The sequence below is a fragment of the Phaethon lepturus genome, unplaced genomic scaffold (genome assembly GCF_000687285.1).
Source record: "Phaethon lepturus isolate BGI_N335 unplaced genomic scaffold, ASM68728v1 scaffold1376, whole genome shotgun sequence".
Lineage (NCBI taxonomy): Eukaryota > Metazoa > Chordata > Aves > Phaethontiformes > Phaethontidae > Phaethon > Phaethon lepturus.
The window spans coordinates 19,112-43,879 of NW_010548061.1; the positions used below are offsets into that span (position 1 = coordinate 19,112).

The following is a 24,768-nucleotide window of genomic DNA, read 5'->3' on the forward strand; positions in this document are numbered from 1 at the left end:
TTCTATAACTGTTTGACATTCTGATTTATAGTGCCAATTAAATAATTCTGTGGTGAATGGTCACTGAATATGCATTTTTCTAAGCTTGAATTAATATTGTTTTGTTACAAAAGTGACCTGCAAATATAATACAGTCAATACAGGAAAAAGAATATTGGTTGAGTAATAAAGTCTGAAAAAAACTCTTTAAAATGTCAGTTAAAAAAATGTGTATTTTTGGAAAATAACAACCTTAAACTTTATTAAATTTAAAAGGCAGGTCTTAGGCTAAAAAAACAATTTATTGATAATTCTTAAAAAAGTTGTCTAACTCTTTGTTAAAGGAATTTATTCTGGAAGGTTCCTCAAATTTTACATATCTGTATGTTTTTATCAATAATTTGACAGCTATTAAATGTATGATGGCTAAGTCTGCCATTAGAATCGTAGAAGAAAACAGAGTACATTGCAGAGTAACCTGAATTATTCAGCTAAAAAGCAAATGACAATAGGTGAATTTTAATACAATCAAATGGAAAGAACACATTCAGACATAAACATTTCCTGATTTTACCTACAGGATAAAATCACCTGTTTAGAAAGCCGTGGTTCACCAAATTTTAATGGATTATCACCTCAACCTATCACTGTATCAAAGAGCACTAATGTGATGCTGCATTAAAAAGAGGAATGGCATGTAAGAGTAGAGAGATGACCCTCCCTCTGCTAGGTAACCACTTTGCTGAGCCCAGTGCTGGTACAGCATATACTGATCTGATTAACCCACTTCAAAAGGCGTATGAAACCCCTGAAGAATTCAAAGGAAGACCACAAAAATTATTTGGTCTAAAAAGCAACCCATATAAAACGAATCTCAAAGTGTCCTACCTAGCAACGACAGTGTTGAGAGAATCTGCACTGTGAGGATGGTGAGGCACTGGAACAGGTTGCCCAGAGAAGTTGTGGACGCCCCATCCCTGGAAGTGTCCAAGGCCAGGTTGGATGGGGCTTTGGGCAACCTGGTCTAGTGGAAGGAGTCGCTGCCCATGGCAGGGGGGTTGGAACTAGATGATCTTAAAGGCTCCTTCCAACTCAAACCATTCTATGATTCTCTTGATTCTACGGTTACTCATCTATACTGCGTATAGATGAGTTAAGTGAGGATTTTCAACCTTGCTACCAAGAACGCTACAAGAGCCAAAAGCTGGATGATGAAGTCAGGAAAAACTCAACCTCACAGGAAGAAGGAATATCCTTGAAATTAAGTGTCCCAATAGATTACAAGAGGAGTGATATAACTCATCATTAGCAGCTCTGCAGTCTCTGTAATGAAGCAATTTTCATGGGTAAGAGATATCTGGGAGAGAACAGTGGCAGCCCTTGCTAGCCTCCCTCTTAACCCAGAAATGATCAGACATGTTCTGAGTTTTATTTTGCTGCCGTTCCCTGAAGCCTTGAGCAGTGGATGGACACTGGAGATAATCCTCGGGGAGTGTTCTGTGATGCTACAGAGAATCCATTTTCTTGGACAGCGTGTTGGCAAGTGCTGCTTAGATCAGTGGGATGAATGTGACGGAAAGATTTCAGGTCAGAAGTAATGTTGCACAGGTCAGGTCAGCAAGAACCTTGGTGTTTTTTTTCCCTGCCTTCCCATGGATCATCTGCTGGCTGGTTTGGGGATATCTAATCTCACTGATTTGCTACAAGTGCAGAAGTTGTGAAGGTTGGTGGTATCAGTCTCTTGTGCTCTGTTTATCGTGTGTAACCGTTAATCTCTAGAGGATTTAAATGCATTAGTGTAATCCAAACTTACAAAGTTAATAGCCCATGATGTTGACAAGATGTACGGGAATATTGTGAAGAAGTACAGGGAGTGGGACTTAAAAGAAACTAGGCTGGAAAGCTCTGAGGGCACTGTAGGGGTGCCACAAAGCACCCAGCGCAACCCCGCCGCCAACAGCCGCGTAGGGGATGGCTTCTTTCCCTGTCCTGCCAGGGCTACAAATGACTCCACGATGCTCTTGGGAGACTGCTGGCCCCCGGTGTTTTGGTTTCTAATATATTTGGGAGAAAGAGTTTAGCACCTGGATATTATCACAAGTCTTTTGCTTTCATTTCAAGGATCCAGTGCCGAAAGGCAGACTACAACTCTCTTTGGGTTTATTCTGATCTCCAGTCCAGAGCCATAGCTGATGAAATGCTTATGCTTGTACTTGAACTGATACCCCTGCTAAACACTCCTCCATTTCCTTCCTAAAGTAAAGAAGCTTCAGCTTTTCTTCTTGACACAGTAATCTTTCCCCCATCATTTCAGTAGGTAATCATTTATCCCTTTGGCTTGCTTCTAGTCTCATCATTGCTCATGTACCCTCACAGAAGCAATACAACACATCAGAATAAAGCTGTTGGGGTTACAGGTTTACACTTGGCTTTTGAAGGCTGTGCTTCCAGACTTTCAAATAACACAGTATTTATAGCTAGGCTCATAACAGTGGCTAGTAGAACATTCACATAAAAGAAAATGAAAATACAAGTATAATATGGCTTTCACATCTGATCTTTTCGACCTGGCAAACTTAGGCATCATATACTTAATTCCACCCACTGAAATATTCAACTCTAAATTATTTTGCTTAGATTGTGATGTGGCAGGCTACAAATAAACCTTAAAATTACTGCAGTTGTGTCCTGATTTCTTAGTAACAGTGCTTTTTCACATAACTAAATATATTCATTTTTGGACTCCAGTACAACACAGTTTATAAACCGCTGCTTTTATCAATACATAGCTAAGTATATTTACACCTGAATTCCTTGAAGCTTTTTGTTTACTTTATCTGATTTGTCTTGGCAATATACGTCAAACTTTAGATGGGAGCCTTTGCTGATTCTGTTCCCAATGTATTGACTCCTACCTTAACATAGTTCTTCTGATCTGAGTAGAATATTACAGAATAGCCAGCCTACAGTAACACTTTTTTACATAATGAAGGTGATCAGCATAGATTGTGCATATGTTATATTTAATGAAAGCATATGAATTTATACAACCATCACTGCACAGATCAAGTATCATTCTGGGACTGCAATGAACTGCAAATGGACTTACAAAGTGAGCTGTGAGCTTCAGCGTGTCTCATACAGTACAAGAAATCTTAGGAACAGACAAAGGGCATCTGTGCCAAAATGCCTTTACTTATTTTTAGCATCATCAGTGGCTAACATACTCCCAAGTTTAAAAGTTGACAGTATAGAGATACAGTGGTTGTCAGCAGCTGATAGAACAACCGGGTACATCAATTAAATTTTCTTGATGACTTATAATATATTCTGTACTACATAAATATTATTTTAGTTCTAATACAAACATGAAAAGAGCCTTCACAAAGATTTACAGGTGAATGCAGGGGACTGCACTTACCAAGATGCGTGTTCATCATCTTGGCGCAGTATTTGCACATGGCTTCCAAGTCATTTAGTTGTCCTTGTAGGAATGAAATCTGGGCCTCCAATTCCTCCTCCTGCAATTAAGAGGTTATTAGTATTAAAACCCACCTTTTTACGATACACAGTAAAATTGACATGCTTAAACATCTTATAATTTTTCCTACACCTCTGTTCTTGAGAAAGTTTTGGAAATAGAATCACCTTCAATCTGTATTTATTAAAAGAGTTTTAAATTCTTTTGTCATTTCATGGATACGGGGTTTGGCTTTAATGTTTCGGTGTTTATTAATATCACCCTTTTACCTTCTAAAGAGTCTAATAAAAAATTGCCTACACTCACCCAAGAAAGGTTAACAATTCATATTCCTTTTACAGATTAGCTACTTGGTTTTGCTTGTGCAAACACGGTACCACAGCAATGGCTGAAAAAACTCGCCAAACGAGAAAAATTCCCATTTCTGGCAGAGTGATTTCCAATTCCCTTGGAAGCTCAGCAAAATTCCTTTTTTTTTGTTTCAAGGCATATATTTAATGAGACCTAATGCCATACCTCAAGGATGCATTACTGCCATATATTTTGGCATATTTATTTGTGTGACACATCATGCTCTATCTGTATAAAGCCCGTGCACGTTTATGCCCAGCTAACTGCACTTCCACACGTCTTATGTAATAGTAGGTGAAAACTACTTTCAACTCACATACTGTAATGAAGCTACTTTAAATTATCAAGTTATGTTTAATAAATGTGCATCAAGTGTAATTTAAAAAAATAATTAAAAGAAAGATTCTTGATTTTAAGGCCTAGGAGAAGCATTATGATCTAGCCACATGCCCTGGCTAAGCAACGGGAGCTACCTCAGCTAAGAATTTATCTTTGAACTCCTTTCTTTGCCAGTTAACAAATGCATCCAGTGTTGACTTTAAAGACCATACTACAGAGAAAGTTCACCACTCCCTTAGAAAAAGTCCTTCGGAGTCCAGTCACATACAGTTTTAAGCAGTTTTTTGTTTGTTTAAGTATGCAACTGAATTCAAGCAGATAAAGGCAAAGTGACTTTTTAGCCTGCTGTTTTTCTTAGGAGTTCTGCAGTTTTATTATACTCTTGTTTGATGGAAATTGCTGAATATTGGAGTGTGAATTACGTTTCAAATGAAAAAAAAAATCCAAAACTGATCAGCAAGAATAAAACCAATGAATCAACCTTGATTTAAATGTACAAGTGATCTTAATCTCCATCACAAACTGAGTAAGAGCCAAGCAAAGGAAACTTTGCACTAATATAGCATATATCCAAAACCAATTGATAAATAAAAAGAAATTTAACAGTAGCATTTTGCAAGATGTAGCAAAATAATCACATTTCCTCACACTTCCTACTCACATTTCCTTCCTTACTCATGTTTTCCTCACACTTACAATCTACAGACATTAAACATATTTTTTGTTGCGATTTCCGTATATTAAGAAACCATCACCTCATTTTACTCGACCTTACACTTTTATTACTTAAGCCTCAACGGGATTGATTTTATATTGCTAATTTATAGTTGCTGAAAGAGTAACCTCATTCAAAGTCTGCAGTTCTGTCACAGCCTACATGAGTGTATCTGCACGGATATTTCTATCCAAGCACTGTCCCTGCAGAAGACCTTTTCCTAGTACATACAGCTAGCAACTGCAAGAAGTAATCTACCACAAATTTTAAGTTGCCATTGCACCGCAGCTGTAAGATAAGGAAAGGCGACAATATTTGAGTATTTTACTATAAAATAACATAATGAAATTCTAAAATCATTAGCCAGTGATTGAAACCCAGTTTATCTCATTTCCTGCAAGTGAATAAGAAAATTTAACCTCCGGTAATAAACATTTCCATGTTTCCCAGACTATTTTTTCTTATTCATGGATCAGAACTGAAGTAAATGGATTTTAAAACACATTTGGACAGCTCTATCCACCTGAGCAGATTCTGAAACTAACCTTTTCAACTGTGCAACAGTATCTCTTCATCTGGCAAGTGAGACCGGTGCTGAGTAAACTACATCCACTGCTCTTTCAGTTCGTTAGGGTCCGGCATGGGGAGCAGAAACATTCAGCAGACCCAGCGCTCGCAAAGGAGGGTACTGTGGCCGGGAACTCACAGGCGGTGCAAGGGGGTTCCTGCCAAGTGGGAAATCCTGAACGCACTTGGAGTTCCTCACTTACCTGGCACCCTCAGGAAGGGCACCAAGGAGCGCTGCCAGTGGGATGTGCAAATAAGCAAGTCAGTTAACTTGGCACTTGACATACGGGAGACCCAGATGTGCTGTTTCCGTAAGACAACACCCAAATGGTGATGACTTGCAACAAGACATAGCCCTTGCCCCTGCTGTCACCGGCAGTGCTGTGGCAACCTCTGTGCAGACAGACCCTGAAGGTGACCTCCCTGGAGGGAGGCTTATTCTTTTGTAGTTGCTGCAGCAGCAGGTGAGGAGCTGCAAGAGGCAAGTGTGTTTTGCTGCATCAGGGGTGACAAACAGGAGATTGACAGGCTCTTTCAAGGTGTAAAAGCTTATGCAGCAGACAAGAAAGGTGCAACCGAGGCAAGATGCAGTGGGAAGAAGACATGCACTCCTAAGAAGGTGGAAACTGGAAGCTTGTGACTTCTGTAGCAGGAGGGTTGCCCAGGGGTGCAGGGCCTAGGCAGCAGAGGGGAAGAACAAGCTGCCTCAGAGGAAGAATCCAGGTTGGACACTGCATCAGAGCGCTACCAAGGGAAAGTCATGAATGACAGCGAGTGGTTGGTGACTCTCTTCCAGCCAGACCCATCAAGTAGGCAGGTTTGTTGCTTGCCTGGAGCTTTAATTTGTGGTGTTGCAGAAAGACTGTTTGGGGTCACCTAATGTTCTGACTTTTTTCTGCTTATTCATGCATGCATCAATGACATGCTGATGTGAAACCATTTCAATTCAGAAGTGACCGTAGGGCTCTTGGGCAATGGTGAAGGGGACAGGAAGTCTGGTGGTGTTTCTCTTTAATCCCATGGCAAAAGGGAAAAGCCTGGATAGCAGCAGATGTATCCGTAGACCACATATGGCTACGTATTTGGTGGCACTAGCTGGGCTTCAACTGTTTTGTTTGTGGCACCCCATCTGATGAGGAAAGACAACTTAGAAAATAGGTCCACCTGGCAAAGAGAGGGTAGAACAACTCTGTGAACGGACTTGCTGATCTAGTGGGGAGGACCTTGTCCATCATAGAACAGGGACCTAACCCAGAAATACATAAGGAAGCAGCACATACAGAGAAGGTATGCAGAAGGTCCACTTGCCTGAGTAAGGAGCCTCTTAATGAACTAAAATGGGAAAAGCACATATAGAGATGGAAATGGTGGAAATGGAGAGCACGTATGTGGAAACAACGACAGGAAACAAAGACAAGCATGCAATCATTGTTTGGGCACAGGAACAGAACTGGGAAGGACAAAACCCAGTTGTAGCTAAAATTAATGGGGGACATTAAAGGGTAACATGAAGGAATTTTACAAGTACGAGAGCAGCAAAAGGAGGTTCAAAGAAAGTGTAGGTCTATTGCTTACTAGGGGAGATAAGATAATGACAGACGATACAAAAAAAGCTGCAGCACTCAATACCATTTCTGTCTCTCGCTTTTTAGGCAAAGTCTGCTCCCAGACCTCTGCATGTACAGTTTGGGATGAAGAAGGATGGCTAAGCGTTGCGGGGCAATAAGCTGGTGAATACCTGAAGAAGCAGTATGTGTTCAAATACATGGGGCCACATGGGATACACTCATGGGTCCTGAAAGAGCTGACGATGTGACTGCAACACCACTGGCACCATGAAAAATCACTGTTATTACAGGACTTCCTTGATGTCTGCAGAGAGTTTAATTTTACATCCATATTAAAGGAAAGTGAGAAGGAGGATCTAAGAAACTATGTGATGGTTGGCCTCAACTTAGTCCTTGGAAAAATAGTGGAGCATGTCCTCTAGGAATCAATTTCCAACATGTAAAGGACAAGACAATAATCAAGAAAAGTCAACAAGGATTTACCAAGAGCAAATCATGCTTGACCGATCTGGTTGCCCACTATGATAAAATGACTGGCCATGCAGATGAAGGGAGAGGAGTGAATGCAATATCTTTTTACTTTAGTTATGCTTTTGACACTTATTTCCAAAAGCATCATCATTTATAATATGAGAAAGTATGGACTGAATGAAAAGACTGTAGGTGGGCTGAAAATTGGTCAGACCCCAAGCTTAAGAAGTAGAGTCAATGTCTTCATGTCAAGTCGATGGTTGGAAATGAGCATAGTAACGAATGGACTACTATGAAGAGACTGTTCAGGATTTTCACCAACAGCCCGTATGAGGAAACAGAATGTTCTCTCATTATTTTCAGATGATGCAAAATCAGAGGTGTGGCTGTCACACTGACTGGTAGAACTTCAATTCAGAAACACCATGAGACACTGGAAGCCCATGCAAAAGAAACCTTTTTGAGATTTCTGTTTTAGAAACTTCAATAAGTGCAAAATTCTGTGCCTGAGGAGAAAAATCCCAATGCACCAGTACAGGCAAGGAAGCAACTTGCTATTTTTCAGGCCTGCTGAAAATGATCTGGAGGCTTACAGTGGCTGCTGAGTTGAATATGAATTAACTAAGTGCTCTCCTGGTGAATAATTTAAACAGTGCACTGGGCTACATATAAGAGGAATGTGGTCAGCAGATCCAGGAAAATCATTACCTGCCTCTACTCCCTGCTCGTGAGCCCTCACCTTGAACAATGTTTTGGGCTCCAGTTCAAGAAAGATGTTGAGAAACTGGAGAAGGTGCAGTGCAGGGCTACTATGATGGTTACAGGTATAGAGGACAGGCTGAAGGAGCTTGTTTATTTTGGTGAAGAGGAGGCTACGGGGGATCTTGGGACCCTGCAACTACATGGAGCTACAAAGATGATGTAATCAAACTCTTCCCAGCAGTGGCAGAAGATATAGAAGGGACCATGGCCAAAAATTGAGGGTTCAAATTGGCCATTAGGAAAATATGCTTCATTAGAAGAGCAATGCAGCACTGGAAGAGGTTACTCACAGAGGTGGTAGAGTCTCTGTTCAAAGTCAGTGACCTGATCCAATGTTGGTAAATGTCCTGCTTCAAGTAACAGCTTCAGCAGAGGTCACTTCTAATCAACATTTCTAAGACTAATCTTTTCACAGTATTTAAAATTGTTCTGCAAATCATTAATATTTTAATGTTTTGTAAAGTTAAGCAGCAAATTCACAAAGCCCCTCAGAAAAAAGAACAATTTTTTTCAGTATTCTAAAGTAAAATTCTTTAGCAGTAATAGATGAAACAACTGATTTATAGCCAGTATTATGCAGATGCTCTCAATTCCTTTCCAGGCAGTATTCACTGCACTTTTCTCTTAAGTACTAATTTTTGTGTTTCACTGTGCAGAGACCGTGAGTACCCTGGATACCATTTTTATTTTCCGTGCAAGTAGCAGTGCTGATTTGATCCCTCTTATGCATGAACAGAGACTTATAAATTCTTTGAACAGACCAAATGTAAGTCAAGGAAAAAACATTCTGTCTATGCTTCCTTGAGAAATCGACCTTTCAGCTCATCTGACACACACAGTAACAGAAACACGTGAGCAGTGATTCAGACTCATTCAGCCACAGCTCTCAAAGGTTAACCAGTTGACCACAAAATAAAAATAAATCACTTAAATAGCTAACCAAAATAAAAAATCAATGTCAACTTACCAAACAACATGTCCTATAAAGCATATAAGCTCAACATTTTTTAATATTGGGAGCTGCATTATGAGGAAGAAAAACAAATCAAGCATCAAATCAAACAAAGGAATCACTGCATCAGACAAGGGAGACCATGATGGGCAAATATAATGGTGCAATCTTTCACAAAAACAACGTAATAATACTTTCTGAAAATTTAGTCCCAGGTTCCTGAAAAAACTTTTCCACACCTCAACATTTCAGATGATGTAAAGCCTTACAGATGATCAGTAACACCTTGAATTGAATATGAGAATGGAAAGGAAATACCTTACTTGTGATGCCACATTGATTTACATTTCACTAACAATATAAAGCAGGCTAGTATTTATGTCTCCAGTCAAAGCAAGACTGTATTTGAGTGCCTCCACACACACATCTCCAACTATTTTCCTGGTTGTGGCAAGACTGAATTTGCAAAAAACTTGACTCACATTTGTTTCTCATATTAATCTTTCTTCTTATCCACATCCAGAACTTTGCTTACATTGCCACATTTCCTTTCTTCTTTTGCCATGAAAGCTAATTCCTTTATGATTAATTATTGCCATTTCTTTGCTATTTTTTTCCCCAATCTATACAGTTCTGGTGCTCTCCATTTGTCCAAAGCTCGCTCTTCCTTTTCATTACCTTTCCTTTCATCTATCTTCTCACCTTTACAAAGACAGCTATGGAAATAAATTTTTTATATCCTTCCTTCTCTCCTGAGCTTATAATGAGATCAGTGATGCCTCCACCATACCCCATTTTTCATCAAATTTTACTGTTTCAGAAAAACAGCTGTGACTAACTGAAAGTGGTCAGCACCTTCAAGAACAGATTACAGAAAGTTTTACAGTTCTGACATTGTAATCCTATCCTTTTACAGCTCATCACTTTACAAGCTGCAATAAGGTTTGTGGACATGGGTAAGGGCACTGGAATCTAGCATCCTACATAAGCCAAGTTCTGAAGGAACATAGTTTTGGCAGAAACCACTCTTCCTCAACCTTGTTTTTATCAGTTTAAACAACTTTTCTTCCAAATACATGACGTTTAGCTTAACACAGAAGTATAAGGGCTGGAAAACAGGCAATTCGAATGCAGAAAATCAGGACTGTAATGTCTTTCTTTCATACTAACATTTATTTTTCAGTCTTACCATTCAGGAAATGAAAGAAAAATTGTAATTTTTGTTGTTTTACTCATGTAGACACTCAAGGAAGATAGAAGATTGTTGTCAAAGGCTTACAACAATGTATGTCTAAGCACTTCATTCATGAACACGGAGAACGGCAAACCCCATTCAGCTTAAAGCTGAATCCTTCTGAGTACGAATTAACTTGGCAGCACCCCCAAGTGTTAAGCACAGAGGAAAAGAAACTACCTTCAGAGAGAAGAGTATTTAAAGACATTTAAAGGGTTTAAGCATTAATGCTGCAATTAAAGGCATAACACAAAAAGTGACAGGACTGAGTTGGAGGAATGGCCCAGTCTCCCTGGTATGGTGTCTGATGCTGGTCAATAATGGATACGGTAAAGTGTAATGAAAAAAGTATGACATGATATAAACATGCAATGGTACTGCCCAGAATACTCTCACAGGCTACACAGATGTGCAGATCAGGGTTTTCTTGAACTAGAGGTGTTTTTTTTTTTTATAGTTAATAGCTACTTTTCCTATATTAATTTCCCCAGTCACATTTTCAAATCCTTCAGTATTCATAGTAAGAGCACTAAGGAAAAATCCCCTGACCTCTTGCCAATTTGGCAGGGCAAATTAGGAAGAAATTCTGATGAGGTATCAAAACATTCACAGGAAAATAATGGGGAAAATGAGATTGATACAGGGAAATCCCGAAGCCAGGGACTTGATAAGGGTCTTACCAGTACTTAAGTACTTATTCATAAAATACATAGAGTATACCTTTTGGATATTGGTAGCAGTTTACATGTTAAACGAGATTCAGATACATGGCATAAATTGCTTTCTCATTTAATTTTATGCAAATTTCCCTGGAGTAAAAAGCAGTGGTTACTGTTTCCATTATGCGGGAATTTATTTAGTTTTCCTTTTTGAACCTAACAATTAAATACAAGATTTAACCTTTTAATGTTGAAGCCCTGACAGCTGAATGTTGGTTGACACCCCCAGAATTTTTTTATGATCTATGCACAGAACAGTCTACAGCATATGCCATCATTTAAACCATAAACCACTGTTTTTGAACAATGAATTACATACAGTGGAATTTAAAACAAAATTTTGATTTATTTAATTTACTAATTTAACTTATTTATTATTTAATTGTATAACTCATGGGCCCTCATCAGGACCAAGACCTCGCTCTGCTGGGTGCTGTACAAACATAAAGAAAAAAAACCTTCCTTCTCTAAAGGACTTAACAGTGTAAGCCAAGAGACAACAGATGGCTACAGGCACACATATGGGGAGGACATGGAAACAATATGGCTATATTAGTCAGTCTTATAGACATGGCTTCGGCATGTTAGCAACCAAACTGTTGTCAATGGAAAGGTGGAATTTTTGGGAGAGTTTTCGTAAGGCATTTGCTTTGCAGATGTTCATAGAAAGTTTCTTCTACGTGGAAGGGGCTATGAAATGATTAGATGCAAGTTCATCAAGCACATCAGAATCAGGGATGGAATATATATTGTCACTTTTACGTTGACAATTTTGCTACTTGTGAAATGTTTGCACAAACTGGAATTATTTCAGACATTAATATATTACCCTTGGAGGACACAAAGAAGGTCAGATACTGCCTTTGGGTATTAATTCCTGCAGAAGTAGAGGTTATGTACTGATTTCCTGTGCTGAACCATTACCTGCCAATATGTCTGTGTCCCTGTTCTAGCTGGGGTAACCCCATGCTTAATGTATTTCCAAATATACCTTACTCATGTTTTGTGTTCTTCACATCTTCACAACTGCCAGTTCTTTATTATTTTGAATATACTTTTAGCAATGTTAAACATTTTAAGCACTATTAAGTATTTTCAGAAAAAAGCCTACAAACATATATCTTGTTCCTTTGGACTGCATACACAGTGAACTTGAGTCATGTTTTTCTTTCACAGAATTTTAATTCCTGCTCATGTTTTTGTCTGACACCATTTTAACTCAGACTGCTTCTACAATAACAGGATGGTATGAGGTAGCTTAAGTGGGAATGTCTTTCTTTCCTTTTGCTATTCTTTTATTTAAACAGTCTCTTCATTTCACTGTGTAGTGCTAGCAGGCATAGTTGCCCAGAGTAGCAAATAGGACTTCATACTTGCTGATAGCTACATTATTTCAGTGCTTTCCTAGATCTGGATCCTAAAGCAAAAACAGGCTTTCTGTCAGATTAATAAAGGAAATGGTGGGGTAGTTCATCATGTTATGTACCAATACTGCAAAAAAATATTAAATTATTTGCTTCAGAGGGCTCTGATTAAAAACAAGTAAGGAATTTTATAATACAGATAAAAATGTTCAACTAGGATGAGGCCAAGACAAATTTGCCAATAAATTGAAACGCTAGAAGGCATTCACCTGCAAAGGCACATATTTTCGGGCATTAGTACAATCCTGACTTCCTCTGTGTAGTTTCAGTAACAAACACAGAAAGGGATGGCACCGCGCAATGCTTTCCCATGCTATGCACGTGTAAACAGAAAGAATAGATTATTGGTAAAGGATTAAATGAATAAATAAAAAGTACAGCCTTTCTGTACTTAAGAAAACAAACCACAAAACAGTGAACAAAACTCAACAAAACTGAAAGGGTTGCAACTCTGATTCAGGATAGACAATCACCCAGGAACTCTCTCTCCCAACATTCCAATTTCCAACACTCTAGAGTTAGCATTGTTCAGAGACACCCATGCTTTTTAAATGCAAGAAAAATAATGTTTTTCTTACTCTTTTTTCTTACTTTTAAAATTTGAAAATGGGTGAAATAAATATATATAAATGTGTATTTTTATGTATCTATAGCTTTTCTGAAATATAAGAAGTAAGAATTTGTGGTCAGCTATTTCTCCTCTTCTTCCGAATGAGAATAACTCTCTGTCCTTCTTCCTTGCCCTCTAGTTTTATGAGGGCAGCAAGGTAAAAAATATTTATTTATAATTGATATTTGTTTATAATCTCTACTAAGAAAATTAGTGACTTTGAGGCAAATTATCTGTTTCATTGTGTTGATGTATAACTATATTTATTTGATTTACTGTCTCTTGAAACAAAGCTAAAAATATTTACATATAGTGACATTTGGAAGAAAGTGAAAGATGGAGCCTCAGAAGATCTCCCTAGCCCCCTGACAGATCCATTTCATTTCAATTAAAATCCTGAAAATAGCTGAAACTCTGGCTCACAGCTTCTAAACACCAGGTCCTGCTGTTGAATTTCCATATTAAGCAGTTCAAAGTCAATTTGCCAGTGTCGTGCTGTTGGAGTCAGCTTAGTTTGCCACGTCCCACCTTGCCTGCAGGCGTTAGTGGCAAAGGACCACAGGCTTGGACATTTTCCAAAGCAGCTCCCACTGTCAAACCTATTACTGGAACAGCTTCCAGGTGCACCAGCCTGACTGTCACAGAGCTAGAAACCAGCAACTGTGCTACTGGAGCTCAAGCAGGACTTGTTTTCATCTAACCTGGCTGTATTTTCATCTTAAAAATACTCCACTCCCATGCTCAGATAATCTCTCCTTAGCAGGAAGATGGAGAAGGATATATATGAATAATGGAGGAAGCTCTTACCTAGAGACGAAGAAAGTAGGGGTGGAAAGAAACCTCTTTTTCAAGCAGACATAAGCCATGCGAGACTTATCTACCTGCTGTCTGCACAAGTCCACCTGCTGGTACTGCACTACGGGACTGCTGAGAGACAGTTGAAAAACAAAAACCACAAAAAGCTGAAAGATCTATGGAATGCAAAAATTGTGCATAACTGATTGTGGATGGGTAGGCACTGAACGACTGAGAAAACTGGTAGTAGTTCACTCGGTAAGGGAATAGATAAGAACAGAAAGAGCTGTAGGGTAACAGAATTATGCCTTTGAACAGAAATGCTGATGAAAGGTTTCTCTAAGTTCTGCTGTTGACATTGTTGACTTAATCATATTGGAATATCTCTTCATAAATAATAAAACTGAGCTATTAATTTAGATGATATGACTGTAAGTATTTTGGAAATAGCTATAAACAAACACAAAAAAGAATCCTGTTATTTCCTCCATTATGTTTCAGTATCTCATCTGACGGACCTTCTGTCTATCTGGTACACACACTGCTGGCCTTTAAGTCTGCATAAGCCCACTGTGGCAAATGTAAGAGAAATGTGAGCAGGGGAAAAAGCCCCACCATTTTATGATTTTTGAGCTCTCTGAAAACAATGCGGTAAGTATTCTTGAATGCATATGAATATGGATGTGGCATGATTAATATATAGATATTCTGCAATGAATAAAGTTCATGCTCCATGCTTCAATATTACATTATTAAAGTATTTAGTTGAATGTTATTGAAGTGGTTGATTACGAGTGATATACTTATGTAATTATGCTTCTTAATTGTGCTGCCTGAATAAGCAATTTAATATACACACAGTTCAACATACACACAGTCCTTTATGAAGGACTCTCAAAGTATACCCTTTTTTAACTCAGCTAAATTTTTTTTAAGCATCAGTTGCAAAGAAATTTCACTAAGCCCTTCTCTGTTGAGGCTGGATGTATTTGACCTTCGATATGATTCCTAACACGACTGAGGATGCAGACCAGAGCAGGATCTTATTATTTTGGGTTTTTAGAATCTCTGATTACATTGTTCAGAGTTTAAGGAGGGTAAAACTTAAGTATAGTGATTATGAAGGGACTGTAAATATACACCATTTATACCACATTGTTAAAAGAATAGAAGTACAAGTTTTGTTGTTTCTATAGGGAATAATTTGATTTAACCAAACACAGACAAAAATAAGAATCAAGCTATTAAGCACACACCTACAATTTACTTCAGTGGGAAAAAAATCTTCCAAACACAGAAACCCTTTCTGCTCCAAAAAACCCCAGCTAAAACAATAGCTCGATTTAGAGCGATGTTTCTCATCCACCTCCATGTTTTTGTTGAGAGTTCAGTGCAGGTTTCTCAGCTCTTCACAGAAATAGACAGTAATTTTGTGGTGTTATCTTAAAAGAGCAGGATGAAGGGATGAGATTTCCACTGAAAAGGGAAAAAGGGTAGCTCAAACCAGCAACACAGATCCTCAGATATATTTTCCTTTGCCACTGGGATGCTGAAACATTAACTTCACAATTAATGTATGGGAAGAGGATGCACAGAGCAAGCCCTGTACCTGCTGCTGGTAACGTGATTGCTGTGGAGTGAAGGATCACACCCCTTGGCTCCCAAGTCACTTCGATCCTTTTGTAAACATTGCTGATAGTCTCATTCATTCATGAGTTTGGTATTTTTTAAATTCTCCCTGACAGTTTTAAAGGGCTGCCCAATAATTTTAAAAGTTCTTACTGCCTTCTTTCAAACGATATCGTTCTAATTTGCTCCTGTGCAGAAGTTACTGGCAAGTATAACTGAGCTGCATGTATCTGAATCTCTTGTACCAGAGAAAGACAACAGTTTACATTGACATTTTTAAAATCTTCCAAATGGCCCCACAGATCTGTTCTGTATACATGTTTATTGCTCATAATATGACAGAAAAAGCACTGCAGAGCCACTTGGGTTTTTATTCATCTTTTTTTCTAAGCAATTAACTTCCTGTTTTTATCACAGTACAGTTTCTTTTCCTTGAAATGAATCACTCCAAAAAAGACAAGGAGTGTTAGGATTCAAAGCTGCCACTCATGCATACAGCTGTCGTTTTACTAAATTATATGAAACTTGCAAGTATTTCTAATAAAAAACTTGAAAAGGCAGCTTATTTTTTCTCGTACTGTTTTCAGCTCTTTCATTTGAGTTACAGCATGTTGTGGGAGCCTGAGGAAGGCAACGGAGAAAAGGATCACACTTCCAAAATATCTCAGAGGTTTTTCTATGAACTCTGTTCACGCGACCTGGCAGCATCTCAGATTTAATGTTCTTTTCATCTATCCCTAAAATTAGACAAGCACTGAAGTACTAAATAAATTGCATTTTTCAGGTGTCTGAATTGGCCTAGCACATCAGAATAAGGAAGACAAGTGTCCTCTGGTATTAACTGCAATTAAATGTAAAAGCACTGAAGTTTGTTAAACTTAATGGCACTGAGAACAAGCATCATGTCTTTAACTTTAGGCCTAACAAATCCAACATACCGATCAAGGAATTGGCTGTTGTACACAGATGCTAACTTATTCTGGGCACATTTTATGATGCTTAACTAAAAAAGGACATTTCATCATAGCACTTGTATTTCCAAATAAATGTTTGGCATTGGTAAGTATGGACTGAAAAGGATTTTGCTCAAAACCTTTTAAAGATTTAAAAAATCTTCGTCAGAGAAAAGATATATGGGAATAAAAAAAGTCTCCAAGATGTGTACCATGCACAAAAGGCATGCTATGCTCTTCTTCAAAGGAATTTTTGCATGCATGACTTTTATTGTGTGGTTGTCTAGTATTTATTTTATTACCTCTTTGATTTTTGTATACGGCTTCTACTTGAGCAAAACTGTCAAGTTTGGATGCTTAAAATCAGGTTCCTAAATCAGCAGAGCAGATGCCTATTTAATTGAAAATAATAGTATACATTAATTTTCTAACCTGTATGGATTCTCATAACTAACTTCAAATCAGTCAGACTAGCTATGCAAATCACAGACAGTAATAGTTGTTTACACCTGCTTGTGCGGACAACATGTTGTCAAAGTTGATGTAATTAAAAAGCCCGTGCAATCAATACCAGCATGATGCTTTTGCTCAGGATATTTTTTTTATAAGAAATTAGGATTCTGATTGACCATGTTTGTAAATTGTTTTGGTAATGAAAATAAACTGCTCCAGATTTTCCCTGGGGGGAAAAAGTTATTTCCCAACTTCCTTCTTGGGAATTTGTTAGCTAACATATCTTCCAAATGTATAATTTGATTTTTCTTAACTTGAAACCTTTTATGTAGAAATTTACTTATTAAAATATACAGTTTCTCCAAATCAAAACTTCCTTTACAGTCAAAACCATCTTTCTCCTGTGTTTTAATGAAAGTTTTAAAAATGTTTATACTGTTTGAATCAAAAGTCCCCTGTCTGGCACATCTCTATGGCTGAAAGCAATTTACAGAATATTCTGCCAGAAACTGAGACCAGCCAACCATATTTGCCAGAATCAACGTCTAAGCAGCTTTGCTATTTGCCAAAAAGAGGGGTAGACTGTTCTTAACGGTTGCTGGAGATGCAAATGAAACATAATGAGAAATAAATGGACCACAAATGCACCCAATTTCCCAACTCTGCCGAAAAGGAGAGGGCAGTAAGCAGGCTATGAAAGAAAATTTTCTAGGACTTTATTCCAGCAAGACTGACCCAGCCAGAAGATATAATGCACTGGAGTGCATTATATATTAAAAGCTCCTGTTCTTGTTTATGGGAAGACAGCTCCAGAAACTGCATCCTAAGTAATCCCTGTCAGAAAGCGGCAAACTATATAAAGGGGTAAGGAATAATCTCACTACTGAGCACAAAACAGACTTTCAAACACATTTGGTAGGCCTCATGTTAACATACAGCTGAGTGCCACTCAGCAGTAATGTGAAAAACATCAGGCTGCCATGGGTTGCCAAAACACGATCTGATATTGTGCATTCAGCCCTGAGGCTGTAGATTCACTTCCTTACCTAAATAAAATGGGGACATCTGTTTCTGACAACAGCAGTAAAGAAGTCATTCCATTGATCTTTGCATTGAGAGGAAAAAAAGATCTAGAAGACTAAATATAACACAAATGTTACTACCTTAAGAAGTCCTAAATATGAGAAATGGACACATCCTGGAGGCAATGAATCAAGTTAAGTATCAATTTTGCCCACAACCCTCCCAGAGAAAGCCCAACTTGTTGGGTCAGCTTTGGGAAAGAAAGAATTTAGACAAGCCACATTCCAGTTTATCTCGTCACAGAATCCCAGAATGGTTGAGGTTGTAAAGCACCTCTGAACTCATCTTGTTCAACCCCCTGCTCAAGCAGGGCCACCTAGAGCAGGCTGCCCAGGACCGTGTTCAGAGAGGTTTTGAACATCTCCAAGGATGGAGACTTCATAACCTCCTTGGGCAACCTGTGCCACTGCTTAGTCACCCTCACAGTAAAAAAATGTTTCCTGACGTTCAGATGGAGCCTCCTCTGTTTCCGTTTGTGCCCACTGCCTCTGGTCCTCTCGCAGGGCACCACTGAAAAGAGCCTGGCTCCGTCCTCTTTGCACCCTCCCTTCAGGTATTTACACACAGATAAGATCCCCCTGAGACCGGGCTGAGCAGTCCCAGCTCTCTCAGCCTTTCCTCAGAGGAGAAGTGCCACAGTCCCTTCATCACCTTTGTGGCCCTTTGCTCGACTCTCTCCAGTATGTCCGTATCTGTCTTGTACTGGGGAGCCCAGAACTGGACATAGCACTCCAGGTGTGACCTGCGATGATGACATTCCTGTTCATGACATGACAATGTTACAGTAATGTCCTCTGGTCTGTGAAAATCACTTCTTTTACCTCCCTGTTGAAGGACATATTTTTATGTATGCATTCCATTTCCACCTTGCTTGGGAAGGGCATTAATGAGAAGCACAAAGATGAAGGGGAAATGGATTCTCTTTCATCCGTTACACCGAGTATGACTGATTTTAAAACCATCTTTTTATAAAGTGATTGATGTGTGGCCATGTTTCAACAAAGGTGATTTCCTCAATACTTAACAACATAATCTGTTATAATTACTAGAGTAAAAATGTAAAACAGTTCAGCTTTATAAATAAAACAAAGATGCGAATCTTCTGTGTTTTCAAGACTTCTTTTGCCTCCAGCAAACAGCTGTAAATGAAGGAACTGTAAGATTGGAGAATTCTGATGCAATTATTTTCGGACCTCAGGATGAGCTCTTTGGGGATTTCTTCTCTACGTGGAAAATGAGGTATCATGAAATTCACAGGAAAACAAAAACCAAACATTGTCTTGAGCAATAGAGAACAGATTTAAACAAACCTTTTCCTCTTGGAGCTGCTACAAATTCCGTTTCCCGATAGTAAAGGTCAGTCAAAAACTGAACACAAGGAAATAGATTTTGGTAGCCTAAAACCTTTTCCAGCTATTTAATCATAAAATACTATAATATAAATTATATATCACTGTTCAAAGATTTCTTCTGAAAATTTATGCTCTGCTTAGCTTATCACAATTACCAATCTACTGAAAATTATCATAAGGACTACAAATCTGTTCCAATGAATACTTCTTTGTCCACAATCCTTGAAAAAAATTAATAAAATACCACAGATTTGGGAAATTATTTACCTGAAAAACATGTTAATCGTTAATGGATTCTAACTGAGTATGAATATTATAATGGCAAATTATTCTATGATTCTCTTACAGAACTAGGGAGGAATTATTCTTAAACTTTACTAATGCAAAAACTCCAAGTTCTGGCCTGGACAAAAGCTGCAAATGAAAGCTGGATTTAAACCTTTTTAAACCACATAAAAAGGAACGTTCAATATTGGTATATTTATTTTTCTTCAACTCATGAGGACAAGCAGAGAGATATTAAGTTGTTATTTTAGCTTTAAATTCAATTCAATATGTCTTAAATGGACACAAACCAAAATTATAGCTTCTTGTTGACTAACCACAAAACACAGCTTTGCTTTAGAAAACATTAAAGCATGTGGAACAAGAGTTAAACCCTCTCTTCAGTAACAAAAACTGAAGACAGTTGCGCAAAGTCGTGCATTTCATTAGAAGATTTTAAATATCAAATTGAATATATGATGTGACTATTAATAAAGATTCTGCTGTTTACAGACAAAAATGCTGAGATGTTCAGATTAAATTACTGCACAATATTTAGCTTGGAACACCTGAAGAATGCTGAAATATAGCAATATTGCTATTACAATTCCTATTTATTGAAATCAGTAGGAAGTTACATGAACATACATTCGTGAAAATGGAATGGAGAAAACCACTATGTCTTCACCTTACAAAAAATACATTTTTTTCCATCTACTATGTAACTAGTTTCTAATCAGCAGAAAGACAATGGGAAACATGTATATAAAATAAACAAGAATCCTCCTGCTCCACAGCGTATGAGGTTTATCAAAGTAATGCTCCTAAAATATCTTCGATGGCATGAGAATTTCTTTGGAACACACCCATGATAAGGGCTGACTTTCCTGGATGAGAACAATCTGTTTAAATAATAGTTTCTTGTGGCCAAATGGAAGGTCAGAGCTGTGCAAGAAATAGAACTGTGACTGAAGACTACAGATGCTACAGACACTGGGAAACCTCTGATGTATAAAGGAATTGCAGGGACAACAGATGGACATGTTTGGATCTGCTGAGCATTCGTGCTTCCCACCGAACTGTTTATTAACTGCAGGACTACACCAAAAGTCTAACAAAGCAAATAAACTTACAGGACTTCTCTCCTCTTTCTCGGAGGCAACAGGTCCTTTCACAGTTTCAATTCAGGTAGGATTATGGGATGGAAGCCATAATGGAGATGTTACTCAACAGAAACAGTTCAAATAGCTTATTCCTGCTCTTGCCATTACTGTGTGCTTAGGGAAACATTTCCAAGTGCAAGTGCTTAATGAATGGGAGAAATTATTGCCTCTAACAAGTAATGCAGTGTGACACTAAAATAGCGTAAAAAGTTAAAGAACCCACCGACTCTTTCCTGCTCATAGTTTTGCTTTGGGAACGGGAGCGGGAGATTGTACTGAAAAAGGAATCCTTTTTTGATGCAGACAAAGGTGGAGATCCTGTAAATTCACGTCCTCCAGACAAGCTCTCTATGCTTGGAGATGAACTGATGTTTTTTGAACTTTGGCCTGCAAAGCAAGTATAAATTGACAAAAGGATTAATCAATGGGCAGTTTCTTTTCTTTGTAAATACTTCCTCCTCTTAATTGACATTCACTGAGATTCACCGATAGCTCAACACAGAATGAAATGTTGAAGTGTATCAGCATGCACTGTGAGATTGAAAGACTATTCTGACATACATGGAACTTAAATTTTTGTATGACAGAAAAATACAAAAACTTAGTGTATAGATAGATATAGACACAAACACACACTATCTATCTAGTGTGTGTATATATATATATGCTAAACAATATCTATCTATCTATCTATACCCTATTATTTCCAGACTGAGGACCTTCTCTTCCTTGTGCATCATAATGAGTAAAAGTACCATCTCATAATAAAAAAAAAATCTGATGTCATCAAACACTGCAAAGGAAATCCTTTTTCTCTCAACAAAAAACCTATAAAACTCAGCAAAGAAAGCTAAGAACAAGAACATCAGATTCCAGGAATCGGTTGGACACTGAACATCTAGATGACAATGTCTAGACTTAAAATAGGAAAAGTAAACTAAGTTCGGGAAAGAATGCAAGTCCTCTTGCTTCAAATTTTAAGGCTATCTATCTCCACTGAACAGACATTTTGATGAAGTCTACTCAATAGTTACTTATTGCCATTTCATGCAGCTTTTCAAAGGAATCTAATGTTGTCATAGCAAAGACATCTTGGTAGATGCCTGGGCTGTCTCACCATGACATTGTATGCAGTCAGGCAATCTTTGATAAGGACCATTTCTTCCAGTTGAGGCCCATAAGGTGTTTTGAAATATTTAACTTAAAATTTTACTTTGATTAGCGCCAGATGAAAAAAAAACCAATTACATGTCATTTTTCATTAACTTTCATTAAGAAAATGTTGCATTAGGACAGATGCTAGTTTTAAAAAACCTTTCTATTATGTGTATGAGGAAGTCAATCCAGAGTGACCCAATGCAATTCTAGAATTTTCCATTCTGAAAAAAAGTAAAATAGCATGTAAAACTAAAGCTCTAGAATTCTTCCCTTTTCTTGTTTTGTCAACTATTCTGATGAGTCTGTTTACGTTCTCCATTTTTCCTTTCCTTTGTTTTTGGTGTACTTTTCATGCTACCATCTATAGCATCAAGAATGATCCTCTGAAACAAAATCATTAAGATGTCACAGGTGCAGCTTCATCTCCTTTAGAAGGTTGTGATCGAATTTGAAACCACCTCCCTTGCAGATGACAGTGGTTCATCCTTCTTTGCTCTGAGCTGCTTCCACCCTCTCCGCCAGTTTTGCTCCCAGATATGCCACATATTATTGCACAGACATTACAAGGTATTTAGTATTTTCTCATTGTGGATGCACCACCAATTCTGAAATTAAAGAACTAACTCCTTTTCTGGAATGGGTTAGTCCCCTTCATTATGTGCTGCGGTCTTCCCCCATGATACGGGTTTCTAGAGAAATAGAAGAAAACTAAAAGACAAAGAAATGAAAGAAAATAAGAGGCAGAAAAGGCTGCAGAAAATACAGAGAGACATTCAGATTTAGATATAAAAGGAGACCAGCTCTGTTGAGATCAAACATTTTAAACAAAAGGAAACAACCAGCAAAACCTACTCACAGAGAAGCATCTTAGTTCTATGATTTAAGATCTAGAATGGTAACTGCCCTGGGAGCGGTGTGGAAGTCAGCAGTGCCACGCTTGGCCACCTGCCGGGGGGAGACAAAGCAGGAGCCAAGTTCCCTGCGGTGTTTGACCTGCGCAGCATATATTGCACAGCCACAGCTACACGAAACCAGCAATTCACGTTTTCTTAAGGGAATAAATACAGATCTATTTAAAATGTCCTCTTAGGAAGAACACTGTTAATTGCAAAGAGACTGAACTAGCAAAGAATAAAATATCACATGTGACAAAACAGACCAAAAAGGACAAAACCCAAGAAAGGATCTGAGTTTAATATTCTCAACATTTTCTGGAAGAAAATAGGCATATAAACTGCTTTCCACCTTGTCCTTCATCCTCTGCTGCCTTATTTTGCTCATCTCTCCCATTACCCTCCTATATTTTATGTCCTGCTTCTCATACTCCTGCTGACCTTCCTTTGTCTGGCCTCTCCACATAGCCTCTTCTGTTTCTGCAACTTCCTTATTCCAATTTTTTCCTTTATATATTCTTTCCTTCCCACCAATTTCATTCAACTGCATTTTTCTGTCTTTCCCAGCCCTCCTCCAGTCACTTACTACCTACCACTTAGTCTGAACAGCTTCCTTAAAGTGCAGGAGATGGAGGCTGCAGATCTCACTTAACTTTTGCTTTCGCATTTTATAGAAAAATGGGATATGCATTCATTGGGTGAACATGAATCTCCAATTCTGTAAATAATTCTAGAGGTGGAAGAGGAAAAAACACTGCACAGAAAACAGCAGAAATAATTCAGTCACAAGGAACTTTTAAAAAGATTTCTAATTTTAGGATAAAATCATGTCACTTGGCAACACCATTATCCTTACAGTTGCCTTTATGTAAGAAGATGACTTTTTATGCATTTCACAGTGGCAATTTACAATGGAAGTGCGGTTTTACAGTAGGTAAAACTTAAAAATAGTTTTGGAACAGATGAAATTACATATTTTAGCAAATAAAAGAAATTCACACAGCTAAACCAGAGCAGCCAATATAAATGGCAAACATAAAAAAATCTATTTGGTAGTCAGAGTAAAGTACAATGAAAAAATATTTTATTATGTATAAATCAGACTAAATGGGTTCTCTTTCCCATCCTAGTAATAAGAAGATATCTTCCACATAGGATTAAGATTAAAAAAAACAAAAACCAAAAAGTTAAACAAGGAGCAATGAATGTTTTTCACATACTCCTCCACTGCATGACCTGCGCTTAACCCACTTCACCTGCAAATAAGCAGATTATGTGGTAAAATTTCATAGATAACAATGAGAGAGGGATACCTTAAATATATTTGAGGAACCCATGCACATGAAATAATACAGATTGGTAAAATGAAGGAAAAATGGCTTGTAGAGGATTTTTTTTTTTATATTCTGACTTTCAGCTCTAAGGAAAAAAAGTCCAAAATATAATAGGAAATTGAAAAGACAGCGAACGATCCTTATGGCCACTGCTTTGCTTACTAAAGAGCTACACTTCAAAAGATGGATCACAGTTCAGAGGAATGGAATATGCAACTTCATGCATAACCACACAAGAGAAGAAATATGTATAGCTGGGATTTTGCCGACAGAACAATACAACTGTCCTAAAATAGAATTTGCTCAAATAACATCAATAGCTTTGAACCAGACTAACCTGGTTCTTATGGACTATAAAGTATAATGAAGATGAAAAATAAAAGCAAAACAAGATGTAATGAAACTAAGATAGAGATGCAGTAAACCAGAAGTGGTAAGAATGCTATTTCTGTATGTTTTATATCCAGGTAAGAAAAAAGCTTAGGATGCACCTAATCCTTCTGCATGAATAAGCAAATC

General features: G+C 37.9%; 1 protein-coding gene across 1 annotated transcript in view; it reads right to left on the minus strand.

The window, feature by feature from the left end:
• LOC104622894 (TBC1 domain family member 5-like) overlaps positions 1-24,768 on the minus strand; it is a gene marked incomplete at its 3' end in the record, with an annotated part of 98,367 nt that overhangs the window by 15,572 nt on the left and 58,027 nt on the right. Inside the window, exons 7-8 of the mRNA XM_010289815.1 lie at positions 21,088-21,251; positions 3,401-3,500 (exon numbers count right to left, since the gene is read on the minus strand). Of these exons, the coding sequence (XP_010288117.1) occupies positions 3,401-3,500; positions 21,088-21,251 (264 nt within the window). The remainder of the gene's footprint in view (positions 1-3,400; positions 3,501-21,087; positions 21,252-24,768) is intronic.